This window comes from Aulonocara stuartgranti (assembly GCF_965226115.1).
Source record: "Aulonocara stuartgranti genome assembly, chromosome: 3".
In the NCBI taxonomy this organism is placed as follows: domain Eukaryota; kingdom Metazoa; phylum Chordata; class Actinopteri; order Cichliformes; family Cichlidae; genus Aulonocara; species Aulonocara stuartgranti.
In genome coordinates, this window is record NC_138941.1 from 20899608 (window position 1) to 20926324 (window position 26717).

The 26717-nt window shown below is 45.4% G+C and overlaps 2 protein-coding genes across 6 annotated transcripts; one reads left to right on the forward strand and one right to left on the reverse strand.

Moving 5' to 3' along the window:
• Positions 1 to 493: 493 nt before the first annotated feature.
• On the reverse strand, positions 494 to 10802 carry LOC309700505 (uncharacterized protein). 3 transcript variants are annotated; one of them, XM_082524074.1, is made up of 8 exons: positions 10677 to 10802; positions 6099 to 9427; positions 5144 to 5314; positions 4667 to 4897; positions 3162 to 3211; positions 3025 to 3080; positions 2644 to 2946; positions 494 to 2350 (listed from the first exon to the last, which is right to left on the reverse strand). In XM_082524074.1, the coding sequence occupies exons 2-8, from the start codon at positions 9270 to 9272 to the stop codon at positions 2334 to 2336; spliced, it is 4002 nt and encodes a 1333-aa protein (XP_082380200.1). In that variant the 5' UTR covers positions 9273 to 9427; positions 10677 to 10802; the 3' UTR covers positions 494 to 2333. The 3 variants fall into 3 exon arrangements, with proteins under 3 accessions (XP_082380200.1, XP_082380198.1, XP_082380199.1); XM_082524072.1 differs by having other exon boundaries at positions 4667 to 5314; XM_082524073.1 differs by lacking the exon at positions 10677 to 10802 and adding an exon at positions 10058 to 10658 and having other exon boundaries at positions 4667 to 5314.
• Positions 10803 to 11627: 825 nt separating this feature from the next.
• Positions 11628 to 26572, forward strand: zfta (zinc finger translocation associated). 3 transcript variants are annotated; one of them, XM_082524366.1, is made up of 5 exons: positions 11628 to 12238; positions 15901 to 16410; positions 17218 to 17577; positions 21570 to 22028; positions 23803 to 26572. In XM_082524366.1, exons 1-5 carry the CDS (start codon positions 12115 to 12117, stop codon positions 24288 to 24290), a joined length of 1941 nt encoding a protein of 646 aa, XP_082380492.1. In that variant the 5' UTR covers positions 11628 to 12114; the 3' UTR covers positions 24291 to 26572. The 3 variants fall into 3 exon arrangements, with proteins under 3 accessions (XP_082380492.1, XP_082380490.1, XP_082380491.1); XM_082524364.1 differs by having other exon boundaries at positions 11633 to 12238; positions 15898 to 16410; XM_082524365.1 differs by having other exon boundaries at positions 11643 to 12238; positions 15898 to 16410; positions 17221 to 17577.
• The last annotated feature ends 145 nt before the right edge of the window (positions 26573 to 26717 follow it).

A 26717-nucleotide genomic window follows, 5' to 3' on the forward strand; every position in this document is an offset into this window, starting at 1 on the left:
CATCGTCTGTGGTCTTTCAGCTGTGGAGTGTCTGGTAGAGTTTCACTAAAACAGTTTTTGGTTGTAGTTTTGTTAATTAGCAAAATGTGTTTGTGAAACTGTTATTGCATCTCTTAGTAAAACAAGCTCCTGATGAGGTGCATCATCATGCTCTACATCCAACTGACACTGTTTCTACTTTGTTTTAGAGCTCCATTGCCTTACTGCAGTGCATTGGCAAGCTTGAGTTTGCACTGCACACACAAAATTCACCCACAGCTGCCCATCACAGACCCAGGCTGGAGCCACAGTGCACACTTCGGGTGTAAGCTGCCCTACTGGTGCAAGTGCAGCTTCAGTGGATTCAATAAAAACGATACGGTCAATGTGCAAAGCAGGAATTTCTGTGCTTATTAATGTGAAATTCTTAATATTTCTGATCATAATACCACACAAGTGACACAACTGCACTGGAGAAAACCGAGTTTAACAAAAAAGACAAAGGATTCGAATGAACAGTAGAAAAAGTTTATTACTGAAAAGGCATTTAAACATTCCCTTTTTAAACTGGCAGACAATCGCGTCTGATTTTCATGAGTGATCTGATCACCACAAGCTCTTTCCACTGCGTTGTGGCTGCACAGACAGTATTCACCTCAGCTTTGTGCTCAAATACAAGAATATTTCAGTGTTGTAGTCTTCATGAAAACCATAGAAAAATCATTGAAAAGCATTCCAGAGCACTTCATCCATTTACTACTTAAGTAGGAAAGCCTTGGATTGATAACATTCACAAATGAAATTCTTTTCTAACACGGAGCTTTCTACAGATATGAATAATGCATGATCAACGATCACTTGCGTAAGAGGAGATTCAATAAATAACAAGGCTGCTCCAAATATTGTGGAACGGCACAGAAAAAGTCACATTTGGCATGTCATATATTAGTCTATTTACAGTGCTGCAGGAGATTTTCGCAGAGGTGACAAACTGTCCCTAAGAAAGTTGTCTCGGTACAAAAAGTTGCCCCCGGAGGAACACGTAAGGATGTGATGCAGTAGCAAATTGCAGCTCAGTTCCAGATGCCCCATTCAGTGCTTGAGAAACTATCAAGGCTCTAGAGCAGACTAACCTGAATACAAGCCTGCAGGAAAATCTGCACACTAGCAGATTGTCAGCTTCCAAATAGTAGAAAATGTTGTGCTGATGCTGTTTTTCTACAGCTGACTGATCCCAGGGTTAAATATTAACGTATTGTATAATTAACTATAAATGTCACATTGACAAAAGCCATGGATTGTATCCCACGGCTGCTATCAGTGAACAGGTAGTGTGTCTCTGCACAACTGCAGTGACCCAGTCCTCCAATACAAACGTATTCAGCAAGTGTTCCTCAGTCCGGTGCATTCAGCCCCAGTTTGTGCTCTCAGCAGCTCAGCCAGCAGGTTGCGCCTTTTACTTTCCAGGAGTTTTCAGGAACTTTAAACAATCAATAATATTCTTTAGATTTGGTGCTAAAACACTTCCCACTGTGGAATTCACAGCCTGGACACTGGTGCTAATTTCATGACTGAGCTGAGCTTCTTCTGAGCTACTCATTCTTTTACCCCCATACCACCTATTATCCCGTTTTTCCTTGGAATACCTAAAGTGTTTTCCCAGAATGCTGAAATGTTCACCCCTGCAGAAAATCCACCAAGGCAGAGCAGAGAGGAATGTACAAACTGGCCATGAGTATGCTCCAGCTGGAAAACACAGGTTATATTTTATTATGGCGCCCACAGAGGTCATGTGATCAAAGAAGATATTTGTGCAAGTCTGTGATTGGATCAATAAATTAAGACCAAAAAGCTCAGTGGCCTAATAAACTGATATATCCAGAATGCCATTAGCTTAGCCTTCCCGGAGTGAAGATTTCCCAAATGTAGTAATGTTTCACTCCAACACATTATAGAGAAGTGCAATGATTCCCTCTGAGCAGCAAGAGTGGGGAGGAAGAGCTCCTTTTGAACAGGAGGAAACTTCTGGGAGAAGAAGGAGCAACCGTTTGCTGCAGCTGATTGGTGGATGAGAGAAAAAAGGAGCACAAAAAACAAACACAACAGGAGAAGGACTGACAGCAAATCTCGGATGAAGCAGCTTCAGTATAAAAATGTCCTCACTGCCTTTGATAAACATACACAACCCTGGTAGGAAATGAGGTAAAGCTGCTTTAGGGCCTTCTTTTCCAAGGTGTCTTCCTGCAGAGGTAAACACACTGATAAGAAATAAAATACACGAGAGAAAGGGGGTGGGGTTTGTTTCTCCTGGTCCATGGTCTTCAGCTGCCTCCTGCAGCCGTCTCTTCAGCTCTTCAGTTCTTGTGTGGTTCTGCAAAAGAAGTCAGACAGCGTTGTTATCTGCAGAGAAATGGCTTAGCCTTTGATTGAATTGTTTCACACTGATCGGTGCAGTCAGGCGAGTTTGCACCATCATTGTATATAACTGCTGAGCCAGTGTTGCTACCATTACATTATATGAATATATGAGCCGATTAAAGGATAAACCTCATTGGGGATCAGTCGTACAGATGAGGCTAACAGATGCTCTTCTGCAGCTACTTTTAACTCTGCTGTGTTGCAAAGTCAGGTGACTTAACTACGTGATCCGAGCTCATACTGTACCTGCCACAGGTCTGCTGTGCTGCTGCAGCTGGCTGCTGAAGAAGCGTTCCCGCCGCGACACCTGCTCATCCCAGGCCTCCCGTATTTGCTCTTTCTCGCCGGGCTCCAAGGTTAGGGTGTGCGGGTGGGCCTCGTCAATGTGGGCCTTCACTCCCTCTAGGCTGTGGGAATATTGCAGTTCCCCACACACCATGCACACCAGCAGCTGGTTGAGTGGGTCATAGTCCATGAGGTAGCGGCTCCTCCAGACAGCATCGGAAACAGAATCGTCCTCACTTTCAGCGAACAGCAGCTCTGACTCATCTGAGAAGGCAGAGTTTGTTTTTGGCTACTTTCACCATTTTATGTGCATTCGTTCAAGTTCACAGTGACATACTTTACCTTCGATTGGGGCTGTGTAATCCGAGTATGTGAAGGATGCCGAGTCCACTGAAGAGCTGTGAAGGGAGATTTTTGTGTGTTATCCTGAATGCTGATGATGCTCGCTTTCTTTTGATATCAGCAAAGAAATCTCTCACCTCATTAGATGTTCTGACTCCTCAGAAGAGTTCACCCACTGACCAGGTTCCTAAAGATATTAGACAAAGAGTGAAAAACTAAAGCACAGGCCACGTGCAGTGTTTTTACGTGCTTTCATGAGCTCCCTGAAACAAGGTGAACCTAGACACAAGTCAGACTGGAGAGATGCTTAAACAGAGGTCCTGTAGTTTTGTCACTTTGACATTATTTTGTGTATTTTGTAGTTTCTTTCTGGTGCTTTTGTGTCTTTTAGGTCACCTGATTTACTTACAAACAAAGGCTTTGGCAAAGAACAGGGGCACGAGTGCACCATTTAGTAATCTGTTCCTTTTCTACTGGAGTACTAAAGTACTCCTCTGTTTCTGTATCACTGAGAGATCAGTCCTGGGAATGAGGGTATCAGCCTTGTGACAGAAAACCTGCGTTAGTGTCTGACCGATTTTTTTAAGCCTTATTTATGTGGGGAACATACTTGTTGTTGCTGAAAGGACCCGCTTCAATTTTTAAATTAATTAATTATAAGTGTGAGAATTTTAAAATCTACTGGGAACCAACGTAAAGAGAAAGATACTGGTGGTGGACAGTGGTACCCCTCACTCTCCTGGTAGATACAACTATGATACGAATTTCAAAATCCAATGTGACTTCAGAAGATTTTCAGAAAACTTGACCTCTGATGTCTGACGGTGAGGTTGAGGTCATGAGATTTGAACTCATTGAAGGGTTTTAGCAGACACACCTATCAAATCAATTTGAAAGTTCTATGTCGTTTTGTTCTCGAGGCTGTGAGCTTGCTTGCTAGAGCCTGCTACGAGTCTGACTGCAGCATTTTGTAATTGTTTGGAGGCATGACAAAGATGATTTGTCTAAACTGGTAAAAGGGCATCACAACATGTGCAACGACACTAACACAAGAACAATTTGCTCTAGTTCAAAGAACGAGGCTCGCATTTTAGAAATGTTCCTTAAAAGAAAGTAAAAGGAACGTGAGGTACACTTTATATGTGAGTCAAAGTTCAGCGAGGAATCAAATACTTCACCGAGATTACGAACGCTGGTCTTTGAAGACGAACAAAAGAAATCAATCACGTGACTGAATGTTAAATGTATTTCAAGTGGAGCTGTAATCATGGCCTCAGTCACTAATCCGGGATAAACAGCCAACCAGGGTGGGCAGCCTATTTGGCTGGTGAGGCTTAAAAGATGGCATAAAAAGGATAAGAAATGCCAAAAAAAGACAGAATGATAAAAGGGAAACATCAGTGGACCCAGGATTGAACCTTGTGGAACCCCTCGAGTTAATCAAGCAGTGTAAGAGGAGAACTAGCACACGCTAACCAAGAAAGTCCTTCCAGATAAATAAGAAGAAAACCAGAAATGCCAGCTAAACCTTGAGCCTATTAAGTATAATATAAATGTCAGTAGTATGTAATATGAATACAATAATCATTACATGCCAGTAAGCTAAAAAAACAAGCTGTTTATGTAACTGTGCAACTCTCACCTCTGTCTGTAGACCCAGGGGAGGCAGCCTAGTCTTCCAGCTGTTGAAGCTTTGGGTGATTCCCTTCTCCCGAACTGCCTTCCTGGCTCTCTGCTCCTTCTTTTTTATCCTCCAGTACTCCCGCTTCCTCCTCAGAAAGTCCTGCTCACTTTCCCCTGGGATGGGCTTTGGAGGAACCATGGTGCTCACTGGTGCCAGCTGGATGGAGGATTGTTTCTTGTGTGGGGGACTCTGAAGGTGAGCAGAGGGGATTTTTAACGGACTTTGACCAAGGGGTTCAATGAGGTGCATGTCAGTACTGGACAGTGGTTTGTCTGGTGGCTTCGCAGCGGTGAGGGCGGGAGCTGAGTCTACATCAGTGCTTCTAGATGCTTGTGAAAGCTGTAGAGATTCAGAAACTCCTGCACAGCTGGATACAGCATGTGAAGGCCCAAGTTTGACGCTGCTGTACTCATTGCTGGTGATAGGCAGTCTGACCTGGAGCGTGCACGCTGACTGTTGAGCATTAGATGTTGTTTGGCTAACAACCAGAACGGTGGGGATGCTGGTCACTGAGTCCAGAGGAGAGACAGGTGGTTTGGGCTGCAGGGCTCGTTTTGCTGGAGGACTCGCCCCTTTAAGACTGTTGATAATAACGAGCCCCGGGGTCTGAAAGAAGAAAATATGACATGAACAAACGGCTTTTCAGAAACTGAGGCAGAGTTTGCTCCTAGCTTTAATGGGCCCCCTTCAGATGAACTCCACTTTGTTTTTCCTGTTCAAATACCATATGCCTGAGAATTGCAGCGATTCAAGCTTCAGCTGGACTGAGTCAAGTCTGAACTGAGTCGACTGCAGAAACCACTTTTATATACATAGAGAAATTTAGGTATGTGAAAAATGCACTCTTTACATGGAGGGCCCCTCTTTTACATAGACACTATGTGCACATGCTGCTAAATACTCAATAGCTTTCATTCATTTAAGTGATGCTTGGGTTTTCTGCCCATTGCACGAGCTAAATACAAAGTTAGGCTGCACTAGTCGGAAATGGTTCATCTGGTAGCACGCGGCAGATTTCAGTGGCCTTAGTCAAGCTTGTCACCTTTGCAATCATCAAATGGAACTCTGTATGCAGATAAAAGGAGGAAGAAAATCAAATGCAGTCTTCTTTACTTTGAGTGTTGAATTTCTGCCACGCTCAGGTCCTGAACACAACACGAAAATCTAGGCTTCAAAAGGTAGAAATGCTACATGGGTCAGAGCTAGCACTCATTTTTCAAAAACAGTCACATGTGAAGATGAATCTGATGATGATGCACAGCTGACATCAGGGGCAACCAGCGGGACACAACATACTATCAAATATGATCAATATTAGCTATTAGCTACACACCAAAGCACTGAAACTTCACCTCTTGCAGAAAAAGAGCTCGAGTGCTGCTCGTGTTACCTGAATGCTTCTGGGGAAGAGCCCGCTGCTGCACTCCCCCTCGCCGTCTTTCTGCCTGGCCTTTAACTTGGCCCTCTGCTGCCTCTTCATCAGCTTCCAGTACTCCCTCTTCCTCTGCAAGCTGGTCAAGCCGCTCTGCTCCGTCACCACGCTGTTGTACCTCCACTTTGATTCGGGGCAGATGTTCTGCTCTTGTGCCTGATGCTGTTCCTGCTGTGGTTGCAGGTTATCCAGCGTCACGGCTGTGATGTGATGCAGCTTTGGTGGCTCTGGAGAGCAGCAGGTTTTATAGCCGGCTTTTTTAGCGCAAAGTCTCTGGGTTCTGCGTGGTGCTTCCATGGAGGTGTTTACTATGTAGTTCAAAGGGGTCTGGGATGAGTGCTCACTGGTATGATGCACACCTAGCTCACTGGAAGCAGGAAGAGGTGGAACTGTCTCACTCACCTGCGATGGGTTCTTGAGTTGAGGGCTTTGTAAACTGGCCTTTGCAGAGACCTTGCTGTCTAGCTCCCAGCTTTTTATCTGCAGAGTGAGGTCAGCAGCAATAGGAGCCGTGTCATCCCTTTCAAAGGACAGCTGAGATAAATTTGGCTTCATGTCTTGCTGTGAAACCTCTTCTATCGTCTCCATTTTAATAGAGTTCTGCTCACTTTTACATTCTGTCACTGTGCTAAGAGATTCTTCCAGGAGCTTCTTCATGGAGGCCACAGCTAGCAGAGTGGCAGTTTGGCTGTCTGCGCTCAGACATGGGTCAGACTCCAGCTGGGGTGCTGGAGGTGGGGAAATAGGGGGTTTGATATCTGGACAGATGGCTTGTTCTGGTGGAGAATTGAGGTCAGCTGCTGGCATGGAGTCACTCTCCTGTTTCATTTCATTTGCACGAGGCAGAAAAAGCACGCTGTTGTTGGAAAGAGGAGGTGCAGTTGCTGTAGTGTCGGTGAGATTTCTAATCTGAGGCACAGTGATCAGCGTCCCCTGCTTCTGAGGCTTCCTCCTTTGTGAGGCTGCACCGGCCCTAGCATGTAAAACACCCTGTCTCAGTCGGACAGCTCGAGCTGCTCTCTGCTCACGCTTCTTTATCCTCCAGTACTCCCTCTTCTTTGCCATCCTCTCCTCCTCCGTCAGCCCCGCATCCAGAGACAGGGCTGACAGCGACGGCGCTCTGCTCGAGATGGTCATTTTCATAACACAACTGCTAACGTTTGAACCTGCTGAATTTTGAGGGCTCTGTGGATGAGTAAGTGTGAGCTGACCCACAGTTTGGATAGCTGATGAGTGCAAATTAGGAACGGTTGTGCTTTTGAGGTGAGTCTGGGGTCTAACTGCGAGCAGTCGCGGCAGTTTGTTGGCTAGCTGTCCAGGAGCAGAGACTTTCACCTGAGCTGAGCAAAGAGGAGGGGGAGCCGGGTTTATCCTGATGGGAGCAACACTTCTCAGTTTAGCGTCAGGCTGACGCTGTTGTTGTGCCAAAGGAGTGTTTGTAGAAACTACACAAAGCTCTACTTGGCTTTTGTCTTCTGCTATGCTGTGACATGCAGAACTGTGAGGGATGTTAGCAGTCAGCGTCCCGTCCTCTTTGATGAATCCTCCGATGGTCTCTGGGCTGTGAGTGAGGGCACTTCCGGTTGACTGCGCCAGCACTCTAGTCTTCCTCATCTCCTCGAGGATCTTCTGGTAACGTTTCACCCTCCTCATCAAAGAATCTCTCTCTTTCAACCGAACCTTTACCTCCATGGACAGCTTAGCTCGCTGTTCGCGCTTTTTGATCCGCCAGTACTCTCTCCGTTTAGCTATTATCTGCTCGGGCGTGTCGTCGGGGTTGATTTTGGGCATATTTCTGGTACCAAAAGCTGAGGGCAGCATTGGGGATTTACACCGTAGACTTCTGTGGTTCATTAAGTTTCTCTGTGCTTCGATGAACCTTTGTCTAGGTGTTTTATATCTCGCGATACCCCGGGTAACACCGCCAAGATGACCATAACTTGGAACCTTTCCCTGAGAGTCTACTGGTTTTTTCACAGATGGAACATCAGATGTTTGCAGAGCAGTTACAACTACAGTTGCTGTCCCACTTTGCAGTTTATTGTTTTCACTTTTGGCTGATGTAAGTGATGTTTTGACCCGTGTATGACACTGCTTCTGGCTTGCTCCTCTCAAAAGTGACTCTGATGGAAGAACTATGCTTCCCACGTGTCTGGTTTTTGGCGCCGTTAGCCTCTGAAACGTCATCTCTGCACCCTGTGTCCTCTCTCTGGCTTTAGCTAACCTAGCTGCAAGCTTTGCTCGCTGCTCTCGCTTTTTGATCCGCCACTGTTCCCGACGCTTGGCTGCTCTTTCCTCGTCGGACTCCAGAGAAGCTCGTGCATTGCCAACACCTTTAGCCCTCTGTGTGGTGACCAAGGCACGCTTTGTTCCACTCTGAGGTGTTGAGATGGCTCTTTTGCTCTCTGCTTTAGTGGAAGTGGGGCCGCATGGAGAGGACACCAGAACGAGACCTGTGGGTAAGACTTTGGGCTGAGTGGGTAATACAACCGGTGCCTTATGTTGGTTTCTGGGGACTGATGCACCCTGCATAGACACACGTGGCTGAGGTGCTGTTTTACTGGAGCTGCCATTGGTTATTCTGGTCACTCTGACTGGAGGCACTGAGGATACGGTGTTCAGCTGAGTTCCACTGGACACGGGTGAGGACACGGGTGAGGACACGGTTGCGTCCCTTGCTGTCTGACGTTTACCTGCGGCTGCGTTGCCGCTGGCTGATTTGGCAGAGATAGAACACGACGCTGGCAACTGAGGCAGACGCTTGTTGAGCTTTACTGTCTGGAGCCACTTCTCCTTTTGGCTGTCAGTGGTTTCACGTGACCCCTCCCCCAGAGCATTTCCGTGCTTTGACACAGAATTGTATAAATTATCATTACTCTGCAGAGGAGGTGACGAAGCACCTGATGACTGGGCCAGAGTGGAAGCCTCTTCTGCTGGGGCATTTAGCTGCTTCCCTCCCTGGCTGCTGCTGCTGTGTTTGTGCCTTTCCCTCTCCTCTGACACACGGGCCCGCTGCTCTCGCTTCTTGTTTCTCCAGTACTCTCGCTTTAGGGCGAGCGTGGCATCATCATACTCCGAGGCCGGCCGGTAACGGTGGGACGTTGAGCCACCTTTACCTTTTGCAGTTGGCATCCTGTTGCCAGGCTAGACAGCCCATCGGTTCTCATCCAACAGCAGTGATTGGCCTTGGTAGCCCCTCAGTCCAGGATCCTAACTGTCATTATCAGCATCATCGTGTTTCTGAGCACCTCTTATGCTCTCCGACATCACATTGGTGTGCAGATATCCTGAGGAACAGAAAACAGTCTTTGCATTAAAATGTGATGAAAATAAGCTAAAGACTAGTTAATACTTTGTAATAAACATTAAGCAACAGCAAAACGAACACAAGTTGAAGTCACTTGGATGAGTGACGAAACGTTTCCGATGAACAGAATGAAGACCTTTATGGGATTTCCTTACCTGGATGATCGAGCATGCATCAAGACAATATTTTTCCACTTTTTAAAACACAATGTGTAGCACCTACTGTTGCTCTACATTTCAAACTGAGGTTTGCAATTGCCGTTTTAAAGAGTATATAAGCAGGCAGGTGCGGTGGCCATAGTTAGGTTTGGAAATAACTCCCGGAAACAGCAGTGCTGCACACTGAGGTCCTGCTTCAGGATCTCTGCTCGTAGCAGTGATTGGAGCCATGGGAATTACAACATGCTCACTGATCAGTAATGCAACAACAAGCACAACAACATTAACAAGTGCTGTATATAAAACACAATAATCCCCTTCAATTGCACAAAGTAATGATAATATTAGCGAGGATTGAAGAGTCAAATAGTTATTTACAAAAATGTAACAATTTATACGTTTTATTTCCACCAAATAAGTTCAACCAAAGTCATTTTATCTGTTTAACTCACATGTGTGTGCCTCATGATGAAATGAAAGTACACGGAGTAAGGTGGTCTCAGTGGAGCACTGACGTACTCTAAGATCTGTAGCACTCACTCCAGCAGGATTTCGTGCACCAGTCAGGAGACAATAAATACGTGCACGACGCCCACCTCATCTGTCACAACATCTGTGCAGAATCCCGCGTGAAACGCGAGTTTCAGTGTAAGATTGAGAGATAACTATGAAATAAATGAAATTGTCGTCGTGTGTGGGAGTGCTTCGGCTCCAGAAAGCAGGAAGAAAACAGCGAGTCGCTGTCCCTTTAAAGCTGTCTCTCTCTATCACAAAGTCTATCTGCCATTTTTCTTTATTCTCAGTGTGTTTCAGTCAAACGCCACCAGGCCACTCAGCCGAACAACCTACAGCAAAACACGCAGGGCGGCCGTGGAAAAGCGGTCGCACTAGAGCGGAAATGGTGCCTGGATCGTTGTGTCTCTCAGCGGCACAATGGACAACATTTTCCTGCTCTGGTCCTCGCGGACTGGCGCCTGTCTGCGCGTGAAAGCCGCGAGGACAGGCGCAGATTCGAGCCGCAAAGCCGCGCGCCCGGAAGCACGAGCGACAGAAAACATGCACGTCCGTTACCTTTTAGCGGCACTTAACTTTCCGGGACACTTTGGGGGCGGTTTTGCACAGATATTCTGCCAGGACACTGCAGCTACTTTCCGCCAGTCGTGCTCAGGCTGCCTTGACAACGCTGAAAAGTACCAGGATGTGGGATGCTCGCTGTGTGTGTGTGTGTGTGTGTCTGTGTACATAGAGACAGTAGTGTGCAACGCCCCCTCCTTTCCACGCCACATCCATTCACTGGGTCGCATTAAAAGGATTTTACAAACCTGTCACGAGTCCCCCTGTCTGTCTGTCTGTCTGTTCCAAAGAGAGCCGAGTGGTGCCGGGACACGGAGGCCCCGCACAGCTGTTCCCTACTGGAATAGCTGCACAAAGGTCCATTGATTTATTGTCTTTTTCTACACATGACCCGAATTCATGTGCACACGCTTCAAGCAGGGATCCACTTTTCTACACAACGACCAAATGAGCATGAGGGAGGGGCTGACGGACAAACAACGTTAGGGCGCTGGGGGCCACGGCCCGGTTCCTTTAACGTGGATCCGGTTTGAAAAAACTACATTGACGTCACAGCAAGACTATAGCTAGGGACTGGATACATGAATTAAACGTGTGTAAATCTTTGCGATCCAAAGGTGTGAGTTCAGTAGCTGAAACATTCTTCATTTTAATAGCATTAACATGAGTTTAAGACTGTTTACGACTGAGGCCATCAAAGTTAGTGTATCAGAGGTTTCAGTCCGACTATGTCAACTCAGACAAGTTTACTAATCGAGAAGGAAGTCATGAACACATGTGCGTTTCGGTCTCTGCGCCGCTGAACATCTGCACAGATGTGTGTGACACATGAAAACAGCGCGTGCTGCCCCGGTACAAAGCAGGAGCTGCTGAGGGGCCCCGACTCACCGCCTCGTGGTTAACCGGCGCTCTGCCTTCATGTCGCGGCTGTGGGACAGCAGCAGCAGCAGCAGCAGCAGCTTACCGGTATTAGCGCCTGCTGCTCCCTCTGCCCCCCCGGGGTGGGTGTGCATCGTCGTAGCTGCTACTGTCTCTTTAAATTTACCCAGGAGCCCCTTAAGGAGCCCCAGGGGCCCCTAGTCCGGCTCCCCACCCTGAAGACAAGCAAGAGCCTAAAAATTCATGAGTAGAGGCCTGAGCCGAGGCGCCTCCACCGACCACCGCGGAGCAGCGGCCCTTTTCGCCGGTGGATTTATGATTGTGTGCTTGCATGAAAAGTTAACTTGGCTCCCGTGCGGGGCGCGTGGGGGGACCGCGGAGAGCACGGGCTCCTCGGCGGTGGGCTCGTTATAGAGCGCCTGGCAGATGCGTGTCGAACGCTGCGGAGCGGCGAGAACGTGTTGTTGTTGTCAGAGTGACATGCCCCACGACGGCGACACGACCCACTGAACGAAGCACCGCCAACCACGACTAAAGCGAGAGCAGCGATCCAGTGATGGAAGAGAAAGGAGCGGGGCAGGGGCAGCCCGTGAAGCTCCGCTGTGCCTATCAGCCGGAGCTGCTCTCATTAATGACAAGCGGGCAGGAGGAAACCACGCAGGAGGAGAGCGAGTTAGTAGGTAAAGAGCAAAAAAACACATCTAGTGTTAATTTTCTTGTTTTTGTTCCAACGCTAAGTGGGTCTGCGTGGCTGTCAGATATACAGCCATTATCAGGCAGCCAGTTAATCCGTGTCAGGGACAAAGCCATGGAGCAGCATGGCCCCTCCGTCTCTGTGGCTCCTATAAACAAAGGCTCAACTGCACGCAGGCAGCCAGGCGAAGCGCACACTGCTGACACCTAGTGGACAGCGGAGGTACATGCCGTCTCAGACCTGTCATCGAGCGGAATAAACGCTGATCAGATAAAAAGGCAGGGTTATCCTTTCACGTGAGGTGCGAGCTGACCGCAGGAATGTCCGTAAGCGAGTTGTGCTTGATTACCAAATGACAGCAGCGTGACTTTCTCTGGAAGTTTAAAGCTCAAGCTGTGAGGAACTGAAAGGCTAGCCTGAAAGACATGCCTACCAATGTTAGACCTAACAGTTCAGTCACATGATATCTCTGCTGCTTTCTCTCATGTACTCGTTTGGGTTTTTGTAAAAATTGGATAATTTAAACACACTATTTAAATGTTACCCATCCTCAGTGAGATAGAAATAGACCTGTGTGGACAGCCTTTACCTTCATAACTTCATATAATTGGGAACTAGAGTGTTTTGCTCCAAGCCTGCTGATGTTCAGGTGTATATAGTTTTTATTGGTCTCTGTCAGCTACAGGGATTTGTTTTTGAGTGAGCCAGTGCAACGCATGGAGTCAGACTACTGATTATTTGTTGGACGTGTGTAGAGCTGGGCGATATGAGATTTTTTCATATCACGATATGTTTTTTTCATTTCAGGCGATAACGATATCTATCATGATATAAGCCAAATAACTATATTTGTAAGATTTAAATGTGCCGTTGCTCACAAGTAAAATGTGAAATAATCAGCAGCTTGTTTTTATTTAAATATTTATTTCCCATAATAAGTTCAACAGGGTAGATGTACTTAAGGAACATGAGACCTTTTCAGATAAATAAAGGCAAATATTGCAAACTACACAAAAGGCAGCCGCTAAAGCGTTTAAGTTTCAAAATAGAACAAACGAAACAGACTAAATTGTCAATTCCACTTAGAAACAAAATATTAATTCTAAAAATAAATCTTAGTTTGTTTTACAGAAGAACAGACAAAACTGACTAACTTTTGTCAATATCAAATAAACTGAGAACTAAAAGGAAATTCTCAATCTCTCCTTGTTGTATAGCTGAGCTTTTCAAACAGTTTTAACAGTTACTTTAGTCTGACAAAAGCGAATGACGAATTAGCGCTTCCAGTCAGAGACTGAGGCTACGTCCACACGTACACGGGTATTTTTGAAGACGGAGATTTTCTGTTTCCGTTTTAAAAAATAATCCCGTCCACACATAAAAGCAGAAATGAAGGAAAACGCTGCTATGAACATGCCAAAGCAGCAGGTGGCGCTAGATTCCTAACCGTGCAGAAATGTTGGCCAATCAGAAGTCTAGAAGCCTCGGTGGGAAAAAGTAAACAAAGCTGGGGCATAGAAGCAGAACCGAGTCGTGTGTATGTGTAAGCATTTAAACACTGCAGAGAGTAGAATTAACAGTAACAGTATTGTAGAAATTCATTTCACCGAAACAATAACGTGGCGCACAGTGTGACGCATGCACCGGTTTATTGTATTTCCAGACTTGCTTTCGGCACATTTACAGTGCACGCTACTCTGTTTTTTGTCAGACTTGAAATAGCCGAAATATCTTCACACTACAGAACTTCTTTGGCTCTTCCGTTCGACAATCTCTCCGGCGTTGCAACCATCATCTGTTTTCTCTTCGGTCACGCTCGGTTGATTTTTCTAGTCGGCACACTCATTTCCTCCATTACGCGCTGGCTGCTTCCCAAACAAACACACGTGCGGCTTGGCACTTGTGCTGTACGTAACAAGTCACGCGACGTGACGCTGCGGCTGTGATTGGTTCGGCTCTGCGCTACTTAATTTGGATTGGCTGACCTTTTTTTTTTTTTTTTTTTTTTGAGGACAAGAGCGGCGAGGTCTATCGCGATAGCTTAATTTCTCTATCGAGTAAAAGTTATATCGCGATACATATCGTTATCGTTCTATCGCCCAGCTCTAGACGTGTGATTATTATTGAGTGTGCAGTCTGAAAGAGAGACTGCAAAGTCGTGCTATGGGAGAACGTAACTAGGCAGCATCATATGCTAGTCTATAGGGTGACTTTAAGGTTTATTTATTTATATAGCACATTTTAAAACAACAGGGTTGATCAAAGTGCTTAACAATCGGCAAAAATCCAGTGAGACACTAAAAGGCAATGCAAGGGAAAAAATGAAGAGGAGGAAGCCAGTGAACGTAGAGCCAAGGATTGAATGGTGGGAGGTGAAGAAGTCTAAAAGAAGATTTTTGACCAGATGATTTAACACAATCTTGGAGAATGAGAGGATGATGCCTGAGGACTGAGACGGCTGGTGTTGTGAGTTGGTGCTATATTAGTTGACTTGAGGAATAGAGAAGTGTGCTCCTCAATTTAATTTTGAATATAAATGAAAATTGAAATTAAATTTAGCAGCAGCTTCAACAATTTGATGGGGTATTCACTCTGACGGGCAGGCGGGCCATGTAGACACCCAAGTTTGTGCGTGCAGTAACTCAAGAACAAAGTGGTGTGGGAGCTTCAAATTGATGCCATGGGTATCAGATAGGTGGCCTCACGATGCTTTGGTACACAGGAGCTGTACACACTGTAAGATGCTCAGGTAGCTGCAGAACAAGCACAAGTGATCAGCCCCCCCCCCCCCCCCCCCCCCCCCCGCACTGACAGCTGGTGTGAAGTCTTTTTGCTGCGCTGCTGTGTTTGGTTTGTTCTTCACATTATGGGGAAACATCTCCACTTTGATCTTATCTGACTAATCAACATTATTTCAGAAGTCTTGGTTTGTTCAGATGCAGCTTTACAAACCCAATGGCACCATGTTCTTTATGCAAGAAGAGCCTCTCTCCTGCTAACTGAGGCCCGAAGGGCTGCATGATCTGAACCTGAGCTGAATTTACTGGGACATCCTGCAAAGATTGTAGCATTGTGTTAACACACACCTGAATCAGCAGCCTGCCAAACACTTCTGCTTTTACAGATGATGCTCATCTGTAAACTGAACTGTATTTTTCATGCGTTAGCCACTTGCGGCCCACATCACCCCTACTTCTACATGGACGTGAAGAAATCGAAGGCAATTTGGCCCTCGAAGTGACTTTTTTGTTAGGGAGGATTTGTTTGTTGCTAAGTGCAATGTTCAAATACGTTCTTTAAAAAGCAAAAACTGATTTAATATGAAGGCCACATGAGCAGAGAGCATGTCGGATTGGCTGATGTGTCACTTTGATTTTGTTAAATACGAACAAAATTGCGTTTATGTCAAGTTTTGTCTTGTTATACAATATTTTAAATTTCAAAAAACAAACAAAACACGACATTTTTTGAAATATTTGTGGGTGTTTTCTTGTTTTGTGCTTGTTTTGTGGCCTCACATGAGATGACAGTGGCAGCAGTGGCCCACAGCTTAAGTCTGAGATCTCTGCTTTAGCAACATGAAGACACTGCTTCAGTTTGAAACCTGCTGCTCTGATCTGTACTCTGTCTTGTTCTTGTCTGAAGAAGACGGTCTTGCCAATGGCCATGGAGAGGTGGAATCAGAGAGCGGTGTGGTCACGCCTGTCAGGTCACCAAGCACCAGCTACTGGAGCATCACAGAGAGCCCAGATCACCCCCTCCTCCTCTCCCTGGCCCCGGGGCCCTCTGGAGCCAAACCCAGGGTGCAGAGAGCCTCGCGTCCAGGCCTGAGCCGGATTCCAGGCCGTGACCACCGCCGGTACTACCACGAGTACTGGCGCAGCGAGTACCTGATGGACTTTGACCCCCAGAGGCACGGCATGATCTGCATGGTGTGCGGTAGTTCATTGGCCACTCTGAAGCTCAGCACTATCAAGAGGCACATCAGACAGAAGCACCCAGACTCCCTGCTGTGGAGCGCTGCTGACAAAGAGGTGATCCGCTCGGGGTGGGAGAGCCACCTGAGTTTGGGGGGAGGGCAGAAGTTATACAGCCCTGCTTCGGCACCCTCACTCCAGGGCGAAGAGGACACTAGGCACTCAGGTCACCAGACTGGAGGTGGGTTGGTTTAAGTAGACGATTTTCTCACACTCAGTATGAACTCATACTGTGAGGAGGAACCGATGATGTAATGTTTGATTGGATTGGACTGTTTGAAGGTAGTCCATGTTGCTTATTTAATATTACAGAGAGGTAGCACTCTTTCTTGCCTGACAAAAATAACATGAATAATCACTCACACACACCAGTGAAAATGGAGCTGCTATCCCATAATGCTTGGAAAAGCAAACAGGAGAAGCTGAAGCACTGAGCCTGTGACGTGCATGGTGGACAAAGTGAAAGCTGGGATCAAGCACTTCATACAGCATGCAGTTTTCACCCACTCGCTCAAGCACTTTTTCTACATTAGTGCCTTTTATCTCACACTCACACACATTCACACACAACTCTGGGTTAGTGCCAAAGCATATTTGGCATGGAGACCAGGGATGGAACGACCGACCTTCTGATTAGCAGATGACCTCCTCCACCTCCTGAGCTGCAGCCGCCCCGTGTGCTCACAGTAGGTGGCAGAAAAGTGCAGATTGTGGCAGATATTACTTTATGTAAAAACAATGGATTTAACATTGTGATGATAGGGAAGTTTCCCAAATGTAAAACTCTCCCAGATTCAGAAAAAGAGTTTAAAAAACAAACAAACAAAAAGGCAATTTGAAGACATCTATAATAACCATGGTGTAATCACATAAATTGGAATGAAGATGTAAACACCTGACGTTACCTGTCTGCTGGAAGCAAAGCTAGTACAGAGCCATAAAGCTAAAAAGTTGATTTGTCGTCATGCTGTTTTGTCTCTACTATAAGCAGAAACTGCAGACCCTGTGACAGCCCAGGAGCAAACGCAGCAGCCCATCAGCCTGACTCCCTGCTCTGTGGAGGGTGAAGCCCCGCAGCCTAAAGAAGAGGAGCAGTACCTGCCCGAGCCGTCAGCGCAGATCTTGGAACGCTATCTGAACGACTCGCTGCATGCCTGGTTCCGTCAGGAGTTCTTGATGGAGTACGAGTCTCATGCCGGTCGGCTGCTGTGCATGGTGTGTGGAGCGGTGCTGCCCTCGCTTCACCTGGACCACATAAAGAGCCACCTGCTGGACACCCACCCTAACTCACTGGTGTACAGCTCTGAGGAGAAACACTGCATCCTTCAGGCCTGGACTCAGACTCACGGTAAGAAGTGCGACACCTCACACGCCCACCAGCAAAACGCAGTGTTGGTATTAAGGAAATGGTTTGTGCAAGTGAAACCAGTAGGAGGTACTGTAGCCACAGATTAACATAAGATCGTAATGTCACCCTGTGGTCCTTTTACACGTTCATCATCTTCTCTTTTCCGTCTCTGTGCTGTGATGTGTTCATGGTTCACATCCATAAAGCTGTGGTCACAGTTTGGATCCAGTGTGTCTGTTAGCTAAGTGTACAGTGTTCACTGTATTTAGCAGTGGATAAACCCTGTAATGTGTTTGGCTCTCAGAGCGTGTGAATCAGCAATACCCCAGCTCAGTTCATCTTCAGACTCCACAGCACTGACATTAGAAAGACAGGTCGGGAGGGTAAGATGACTCATTCTTTAGTGTTGGTGGAGAGAGATGGACACAAACTGGAAATTTGAAATTTTATATGTAATTTTCAGATTCAAGCCTAACTTGTTTGAGTCAGATGGTTGCGCTGGTGCAGAGCAGGCTGGGATCGTCATGGTCAGTAAAAGGTTACCAGAGATTATCATGGTGGTTGGATTCAAACACCAGGTTCCACCTTTCATAAGGTCCTATACTGTCTAAGACAGGGGTGTCCAACTCCTGGCCTCGGGGGCCGGTGTCCTGCAGGTTTTATGTGTGTCCTTGATTAAACACAGATGATTTAAATGGCTAAATGACCTCCTCAACATGTCTTGAAGTTCTCCAGAGGCCTGATAATGAACCAATCATGTGATTCGGGTGTGTTTGACCCAGGGTGAGATCTAAAAGCTGCAGGACACTCGAGGCCTGGAGTTGGACACCCCTGATCTAGGAGCTCAAAATCAGTCATGATAGCTTTGCTGACATCCACAGAGACCACGAATGTCCGAGTCAGCCTGAACACAACTGGGATCAGCAACAGAAACGATTGTTTGATGAATATTCTCAAACCAGATCTTCCTTCCAAATTCACCTTTGACCCCTGTCAGTAGTCTGCGGTGATCATTGAACAGAAGTTCGATGAGACAGTGACAAAGACAAAAGGCCAACATGTTAGACATGATTTAGTCTGGCACCATCTACACTTTTATGTAGACATTTATGTAACTTAACCTGACACACCTGTTACCTGCTGAACTCTTTACTGTGATGGAGGCTGTGCCAGGTCAGATTAACAACAGCTGCTGTCAGAGTTTTGATGAGAGGTTAACAGGAACCGGAGTCTGTTTGTTGCTTCAGTCGTTCTCACAGAGCAGCTGGATGTGTGAGAGTGAATGGATGTTTCTCTACAGTGAGAGAGATGCATTTAAATGTGCAGGAGGAAGAGCAGCAGTGACTTCATCAGTTACTTCTCACAGCAGCATCAGTATGGACACTTTAACCTGTCACATGTCACACTACTATCAAGAAACTAAACAATTTAAACTGAAACAGGAATAACTCCCATCAAAACTAATGATAAAAGTGCAGCGATGGTGCTGATGGAGGCCAGAGTCAGAGACCCAGCTCTCCACCTTTTCTGGCCTTATATCTATCTCATGCACAACAACGACACATCGGACGTGACCTCTCTAAAGATGATGGCACGATATGTCACTTGATTTCTCACAGACCGTGACACTGTGTGGCTCTCTGTCCTTCCTCTCTGAATGAAGCTGTGGGGATGTGACCTACACTAATTTTTCCAGTTATTGCAATTCAAGTCATTCAGGTCCAGTGAACAGCTTGAAATGGTACAAAGTGTTGAACTGCCAGAGGTTAAAAAAGGTAACGTTACCAAAACCAGTAAAATAATGTACATTTCAGACTGGTACAAAAAGGCCTTTTTCAGGGACAACATGGGCTAACAGTTTAAAGCTGCTCTGCAGCAGTGCAGAAGCTGCTTTCAAGCATAACAGTGGTTATAGTGAGCAAGTCTCAGCTTGAACTGTGAAGAGAAGACTTCGAGCTGCAGGTAGAACGCCAGACGTCAGAATAAGACAAAGAGGTATTATGGACTAAATAATCAAAGCTTGAAATCTTCGGTTCGTCACGCAGGAGCTTTGTACACTGTCGAGTGGGTGAAAGCTCCACAGTGTGTGGCATCAACTGTCAAACATGCCAGAACTACCTTAGGAACAAAGAACAAGAAAAAAAAAAAAGAAAGAGTAGTTGTCAAACAGCTAACAGATCATCTGCAGAGGAATGGTTTATTTGAAGAGTTTCAGTCAGCTTTCAGAGCTCATCACAGCACAGAAACAGCTTTAGTGAAAGTTACAAATGATCTTCTTATGGCCTCTGACAGTGGACTCATCTCTGTGCTTGTCCTGCTAGACCTCAGTGCAGCGTTCGATACTGTTGACCATAATATCCTATTAGAGCGATTAGAACATGCTGTAGGTATTACAGGTACTGCACTGCAGTGGTTTGTATCATATCTATCTAAATATATCTATCTGTGCATGTAAATGGAGAGTCCTCTTCACACACTGAGGTTAATTATGGAGTTCCACAGGGTTCAGTGCTAGGACCAATTCTGTTTACATTATACATGCTTCCCTTAGGCAGCATCATTAGAAGACATAGCATACATTTTCACTGCTATGCAGATGACACCCAGCTCTATCTGTCCATGAAGCCAGATAACACACACCAATTAGTTAAACTGCAGGAATGTCTTAAAGACATAAAGACCTGGATGGCCGCTAACTTTCTGCTTCTTAATTCAGATCAAACTGAGGTTATTGTACTCGGCCCTGAAAATCTTAGAAATATGGTATCTAACCAGATTCTTACTCTGGATGGCATTACCTTGGCCTCCAGTAACGCTGTGAGGAACCTTGGAGTCATTTTTGACCAGGACATGTCCTTCAACGCACATATTAAACAAATATGTAAGACTGCTTTCTTCCATTTGCGCAACATCTCTAAAATTAGAAATATCCTGTCTCAGAGTGACGCTGAAAAACTAGTTCATGCATTTATTACTTCCAGGCTGGACGACTGTAATTCATTATTATCAGGATGTCCAAAAAACTCACTGAAAAGCCTTCAGCTGATCCAAAATGCTGCAGCAAGAGTGCTGACAGGGACTAGAAAGAGAGAGCAGATTTCTCCTGTTTTGGCTTCCCTTCATTGGCTTCCTGTTAAATCCAGAATTCAAAATCCTGCTCCTCACATACAAGGTCTTAAATAATCAGGCCCCATCTTATCTTAATGACCTTGTAGTACCATATCACCCTATTAGAGCGCTCCGCTCTCGCTCTGCAGGCTTACTTGTTGTTCCTAGAGTATTTAAAAGTAGAATGGGAGGCAGAGCCTTCAGTTTTCAGGCCCCTCTTCTGTGGAACCAGCTTCCAGTTTGGATTCAGGAGACAGACACTATCTCTACTTTTAAGATTAGGCTTCAAACTTTCCTTTTTGCTAAAGCATATAGTTAGGGCTGGACCAGGTGACCCTGAATCCTCCCTTAGTTATGCTGCAATAGACGTAGGCTAGTAAAAAAAAAAAAAAGGAACAAAGAACAAGATGGTGAGCTTGAAAACACAGCACAGCCTCCAGACTTAAACCCCATCGAGCTGGTTTGGGATGAACTGGACAGAAGAGTGAAAGCAAAGCAGCCTACATGGTCCACATTTATGGGAACTTCTGCTACAGATATGGGAGAAGATTTGATTTCTGTTGTAGACAGAAGCCACGACTGTGTTCAGCTGTTTTACCGGCAAAAGGAGGGAACTTTGATGAGTCAAAGGTTTAGAAAACATTTTGGTCTGTAAGATGATTCAATGATTTCTTTTTTAACTCCAATTACTTATTTGTGCTATGCTTTGATTTCAGTGCAATGAGACATTAAACTGCACAATTTGCTATTAAAAAAACTGGAAAATTGGGTTGTTCTGAATGTCTGAATGACTCACAGCTATCATTTGAACACTGATGTAGCCACAGTGGGACTGAAACAAACGGATTAATATTAGAAATGTTGTATGTTTCTGTGCCCTGTAGCAGAAGAAGTGGAGCACTCAAACAAATCAGAGACCAACACCAAAGATGGCGCTGTGGGACTCTTCTCTGAGGACGTGGAAACCATCCAGATCAACACTGACGTGTACACGGAGGGCGACGGCACTTTCACTCAGGACACTTGTCTTATTGGTGAGGACGGCGGTGTCGGAGTTCCCCAGCAGGGTCTGCAGCCCTTCCGGCAGCCTAAGAAGAGGAGGCTACACGGGGGCGACCCGTGGCGGCTGCGTCTGGACTATCTGGTGGCCTACGGGCCTCAAGGCCACGGCATGTTCTGTATGGTGTGTTCTCAGGTCCTGCATGAAACCAAGGTTAGCAGCTTCCGCCGCCACATCCAGGAATGTCACCCGGAGACCACAACCCTGAGCCGACAGGAAAGGGAAGCCATGGCTGCAGCCTGGACCAAAGATTACCCCAGTGAAGGCATGCAGATCCAAGATGGTGAGAAGCTTTCAGCACTGATACACATCTCTGTAAAGCTGTAAACTTGTTAGTAGTAGTTTTCAACAATATTAGGCCTTTTTAGAAAGTTTGGTGGTTTTGTACTTTTCATGTTTTATAAGTCAGCTTTGTCAGCTGCTGCTGACATCCACAGTCAGTGGAACACAACACATTCCCACTCACAGAGGCTCTAAAGCACCTGACTGCTGTGTTAAGAGTTGTTTGTGTTTGGCTGGTCTTTTTAGCATCCTCACTTAGCCTGAGAAAACAGACATTTGTACATATACCGTATTTTCCGCACTATAAGGCGCACTTTAAGCGCACTCCTTTAATTTTCTCAAATATCGACAGTGCGCCTTACGTATGAATTCTGGGTGTGCTTACTGACCTCGAACCGATTTTATGTGGTACACGGTGCTCAAAAATCTGTCAAAAATGTTTTAGTGCGACTTTGCTAGTCAGGAGCCTCTTGGAGTAATCTGGGTCCTAAACTCCGTCCGCTTCAGGTCCCAAAGTCAAACGAACACTGCAGCATCACTGAGAGTTAAAAACTGTCTAAATTTTTTCATCTTTAATAAAATGATCAGCGTTGCTGCTTTACCAGGTGTATCAATTAAGTTTAACATCCAGGCATCCATGAAAACACAATTTATTAAATGTAACGGAGTTCATTTAATAAATTCAGAAATCTCTCAGTTCTGACTGAGAGATTTCTGAAAGAATTAAAACGTACAGCTCTGCTATCACCTCCAACATAAATGAAGACAGAAAACTAAACAGCAGTGATGTTTGCAGGGTTACTGAAGTTGGGCTAGCTGGTATATAATGATGTGCTACGTGATCACCAGCGACACAGCTATGCTACCATAAGATAAACACAGTGAAGCTGGAGGATGAACGCTAACACTTTTCCACTCGATAAAAGTTAACGTGAGGTTAGGGACAAATGCAATCGCATGGCAGGATGCTGTAAACGCACCAAACTTCAGCAGGAGAACAACTGAGATAATCCATCCACAATACGAGGTTAGTCATTATTATACTGCAACAACATGGGAATAGAGCAGCTGCCAGAGAATTCAGCATTAATGAATCAATGATATGAAAGCAAGAAGAATGAGTTGAGTAAAGTTTGACTTATCTAACTGTTTTGTTTCGCTTAGTGTGCCTTATAATCTGGTGCGCTTTATAATCCGAAAAATACGTAAATCTCAGCATTTGCAATTCTCTATAGAGTCCAGCCGAAACTGACATTTCACAGCTGATACAGTCAGTAAAAGATTCCACAAGAATGGTAGTGTAGCGAGTAAGTTAGCTAATGTAGCAGATAAATCTGTTAAACAACGGAAGCTTTGTCAGGAACATTGTTCTGTTTGGGTTTTATTGAAAAATGAAGATGATAGTTTGCTTGCTTATTAACTATTTCTAACCTTACTGACCACTCAAAGCACTTTAGACTACAAGTCACAGTTTAACCATACATTCATTCAGTTTAAAGTGTACAAATTAATCTGATTCACATGCAGGCACAGGGAGAACTTATGGGGTCCTGGCTCGGTCAAATCAGGTGGGAGTGCTAATCGCATAGCGTGTATTAACATAGCTTGTTTGCAACTTACCGTGAAGACGCCACTTGAGTCAGCACTGTGGGTGGTTAGAAAGGCTGGAAAAGTGCTATCAGGTGCAACAAGCAAAGACACTAGCGTGTGACTTGATTTTGTGGTGGAACTAGGCAAGAATCTGGCATCCCCTCCCCCTTATTTTTTTCCCACAGAAATCAACCCCAGTGAAGTTGATGTCCTCAGTACCGCAGGAGAGACAAATGAAGACGCCTCCCCTGATGTCAAAATACCCAGCAAACTGGTGATAAAGGAGGAAGCTGTGGGCGAAGCCAAGGGCAAATCAAAGGATAGCAGCGCTGCAAACACACCCCGTCATGGTCATTACCCCGGCAAGGACCAGAGGAGGAACTACCAGGTGCGCTGGCGGACGGATTACTTGATGGATTACGACTGTAGGAGGCACGGGCTGATCTGCATGGTGTGTGGAGCCACTCTGGCCACACTGAAGGTCAGCACTATTAAAAGGCATGTTCAGCAGGTCCACCCTCACTCGCTGTATTTCAGCGCAGTGGAAAAGCAGCAGGCCCTGCAGAGCTACAACCAGACTGCCCTGCATTTCATCCATTCTGATGACTGCTTTTCACCCCGGGACCACGGACATACTGAGCTGGCCCCCACTTCAGCACACTTGGACACTTAAGAAGGGCTTCTGTCTGTTGCTCCTTACATGACTTCAGAAACAGCCCTCCTTGTTCTCTTGAAGGGAAATTCAGGTATTTGTAATTTGTAAAAGACTGCAATTTCCCTTTAAGTCGGCATCTGGGAGTACTGCTGTGGCTAAAGGACAATAACGGGTGCCACATGGGAATTGACAACAATACAAATATCGCGCAGCCTAAAACAAAATCAAAGTGCAGCCTCTCATTTGAAACTAAAGCTTTTTTGCACATCGCCTGTTTTACCTGAGGACCTCACAAGATTTGGGGAAATTATTGCTTTAGATGTACAAAATGTATGTTTTGCTTATGTATTTATTTCCTAGCTTTGTATCTGTTGGTACTTTAAATATAAATCAACATGAACCCAAGTGGGTGGTCCTCTGGCGCAATCGGATAATATCTCTGAATCTGCGGACACAAACTGTAGAGTAACGCTAAGATACTTTTAAAAAGTAATTTATAGAAAAATGAGATGGGGCTCATGCTATCGGTCCAGTAGGGTTGCCAACCGTCCCTTAAAATACGGAATCGTCCCGTATTTCGAAACAAAAGTACACGTCCCGTATTGAGCTAATAAGGGACGCACTTTGTCCCGTAATACAGTGAGAATCAAAAGTAGTCTATAACTTTTAATGGAATTAACGCTTTGTTTGAAAACATAATTCCCAGCCCCTCTCCTGCTTTGTGACCAATGAGCTGACACCACACTTATGACAATTCGAGTATGACAATTCAGATTACCGCTCATCTCATTGGTCGAGGAAAGGTCGCTTACGGAGAAAATACCGGAAGACAACAGATGACCACAACAAGAAGCATGGCCAACAGGGAAACAAACGCCGACACGGCGGTGCAAGTCTCGGACGACAGTACACCTAAAGCTGGGCAGACACTGTGCGATTTTTTTCAGTCACGTTATTCAGCTCCTGCTCAAACTGCACGATTGACTCGCAGGGTTAGAAGTTGGTAGGTCACGATGCAGGGTCTCACACTATACCGCCCGATGCTCTGATGCGACCTGAGTGCTCACACTGTGCCTCCATAACACGAAGGTTATAACAGAAAATCTGTCGCGCTCTCTCTCTCTCCGTCTTTCACTCACACAGACACACCACTACCATCAACTTTGCTAAATTGCTAATGAAAAACATGATCAGGCAGCTGTGATTGAGCAGCAGTGTAAATCCAACTATTTTCACGGTTGTTGTGGTCGTGATAATTTTGTGAGGCCACATCGAAAAGGCTCGGATGAGCTTTCCAAAGTTCTACAAGTTGTGCCTCCATCGCTTGTGTCCAGATCACACGCTGCACAGCCGTGCTGCTCCATCTTTTACACCAACGTTTACGTGTTTGCGCGCGAGCAGTGTGAGCGGCTGTGATGAGACCCTCACGAGCGATTGATGATCGGGAGCTGGTCGTGAGGTGTTAATCACTTCTCGTTACCCCACGTATACTACACGACGCAGGCCAAAATCGGTCAAAAATCGGCTCAAAATGGGCCTAAAACCGCACAGTGTGAGCCAAGCATTAGAGCAGCAATGTTTGTTCCCCTCAGAGAAAGGGAAGAATGGGAAAAGGAAAACACCTGGCTGGAAAAAGTTAATATGGGCATGTGCAATGAATATCAGCGCTATGTGGCCAGAAGTGTGATAATATAATTTATTTTGTGTAATAAACAACTGCAAGGATAGATGATTACAACAAATAGATGACTAATACATAAAAGTAATACATAGATGAATAATGATGATGAGTTAAGATGCGTAATCATGGGAACAAGCGGGTTTACAAACAGGAGCAGCTGATTAGCATTAGAAAAGCTGAAATAATATTTCAACTGAAGCCAATTGTACTAAATGCACTAAATGTGCACTGTTACAAGAATATTTTTCTTTCTATTGTTTTCTATTATTTTAAGTTAAGCAGGACAGAGTTCTTTTAAAGAAAGATTTACTTATATTCTCAAAAGTTAAGCATGACAGGCTTCTGTTTAAGAAGGAGACCTGTTTTATTGTGTTAATGTTGTCATTTTGAGCTAAAAATAAATGGCTAAATGATCATTTGTTTCACATGTGTTCATATCACAAAGAATACACATCTACTTAAATCAAATTCAAGTCAAAGGGTTAAAAAAATAATTTCACACACAAAAAAAGAGCTAGAAAATTCACCACACTGGGAAGGGTGAAGACAACTGGGTCGCCCGGCCCTGGCCACGAGGTGTCCCTTATTTATTTTTCAGGGAGTTGGCAACCCTACGGTCCAGTCACATTCACTGCTAATGTGGCTAACATTGAACATAGATGGATCTTCTTTTTGTTGGGGGGGACATTCGCTTTTCACATCCCAAGAATTGATGCAGTGTTCTCTTTGGCAGCCAACAACAAAACATTTCTGCTTTGCTTCTA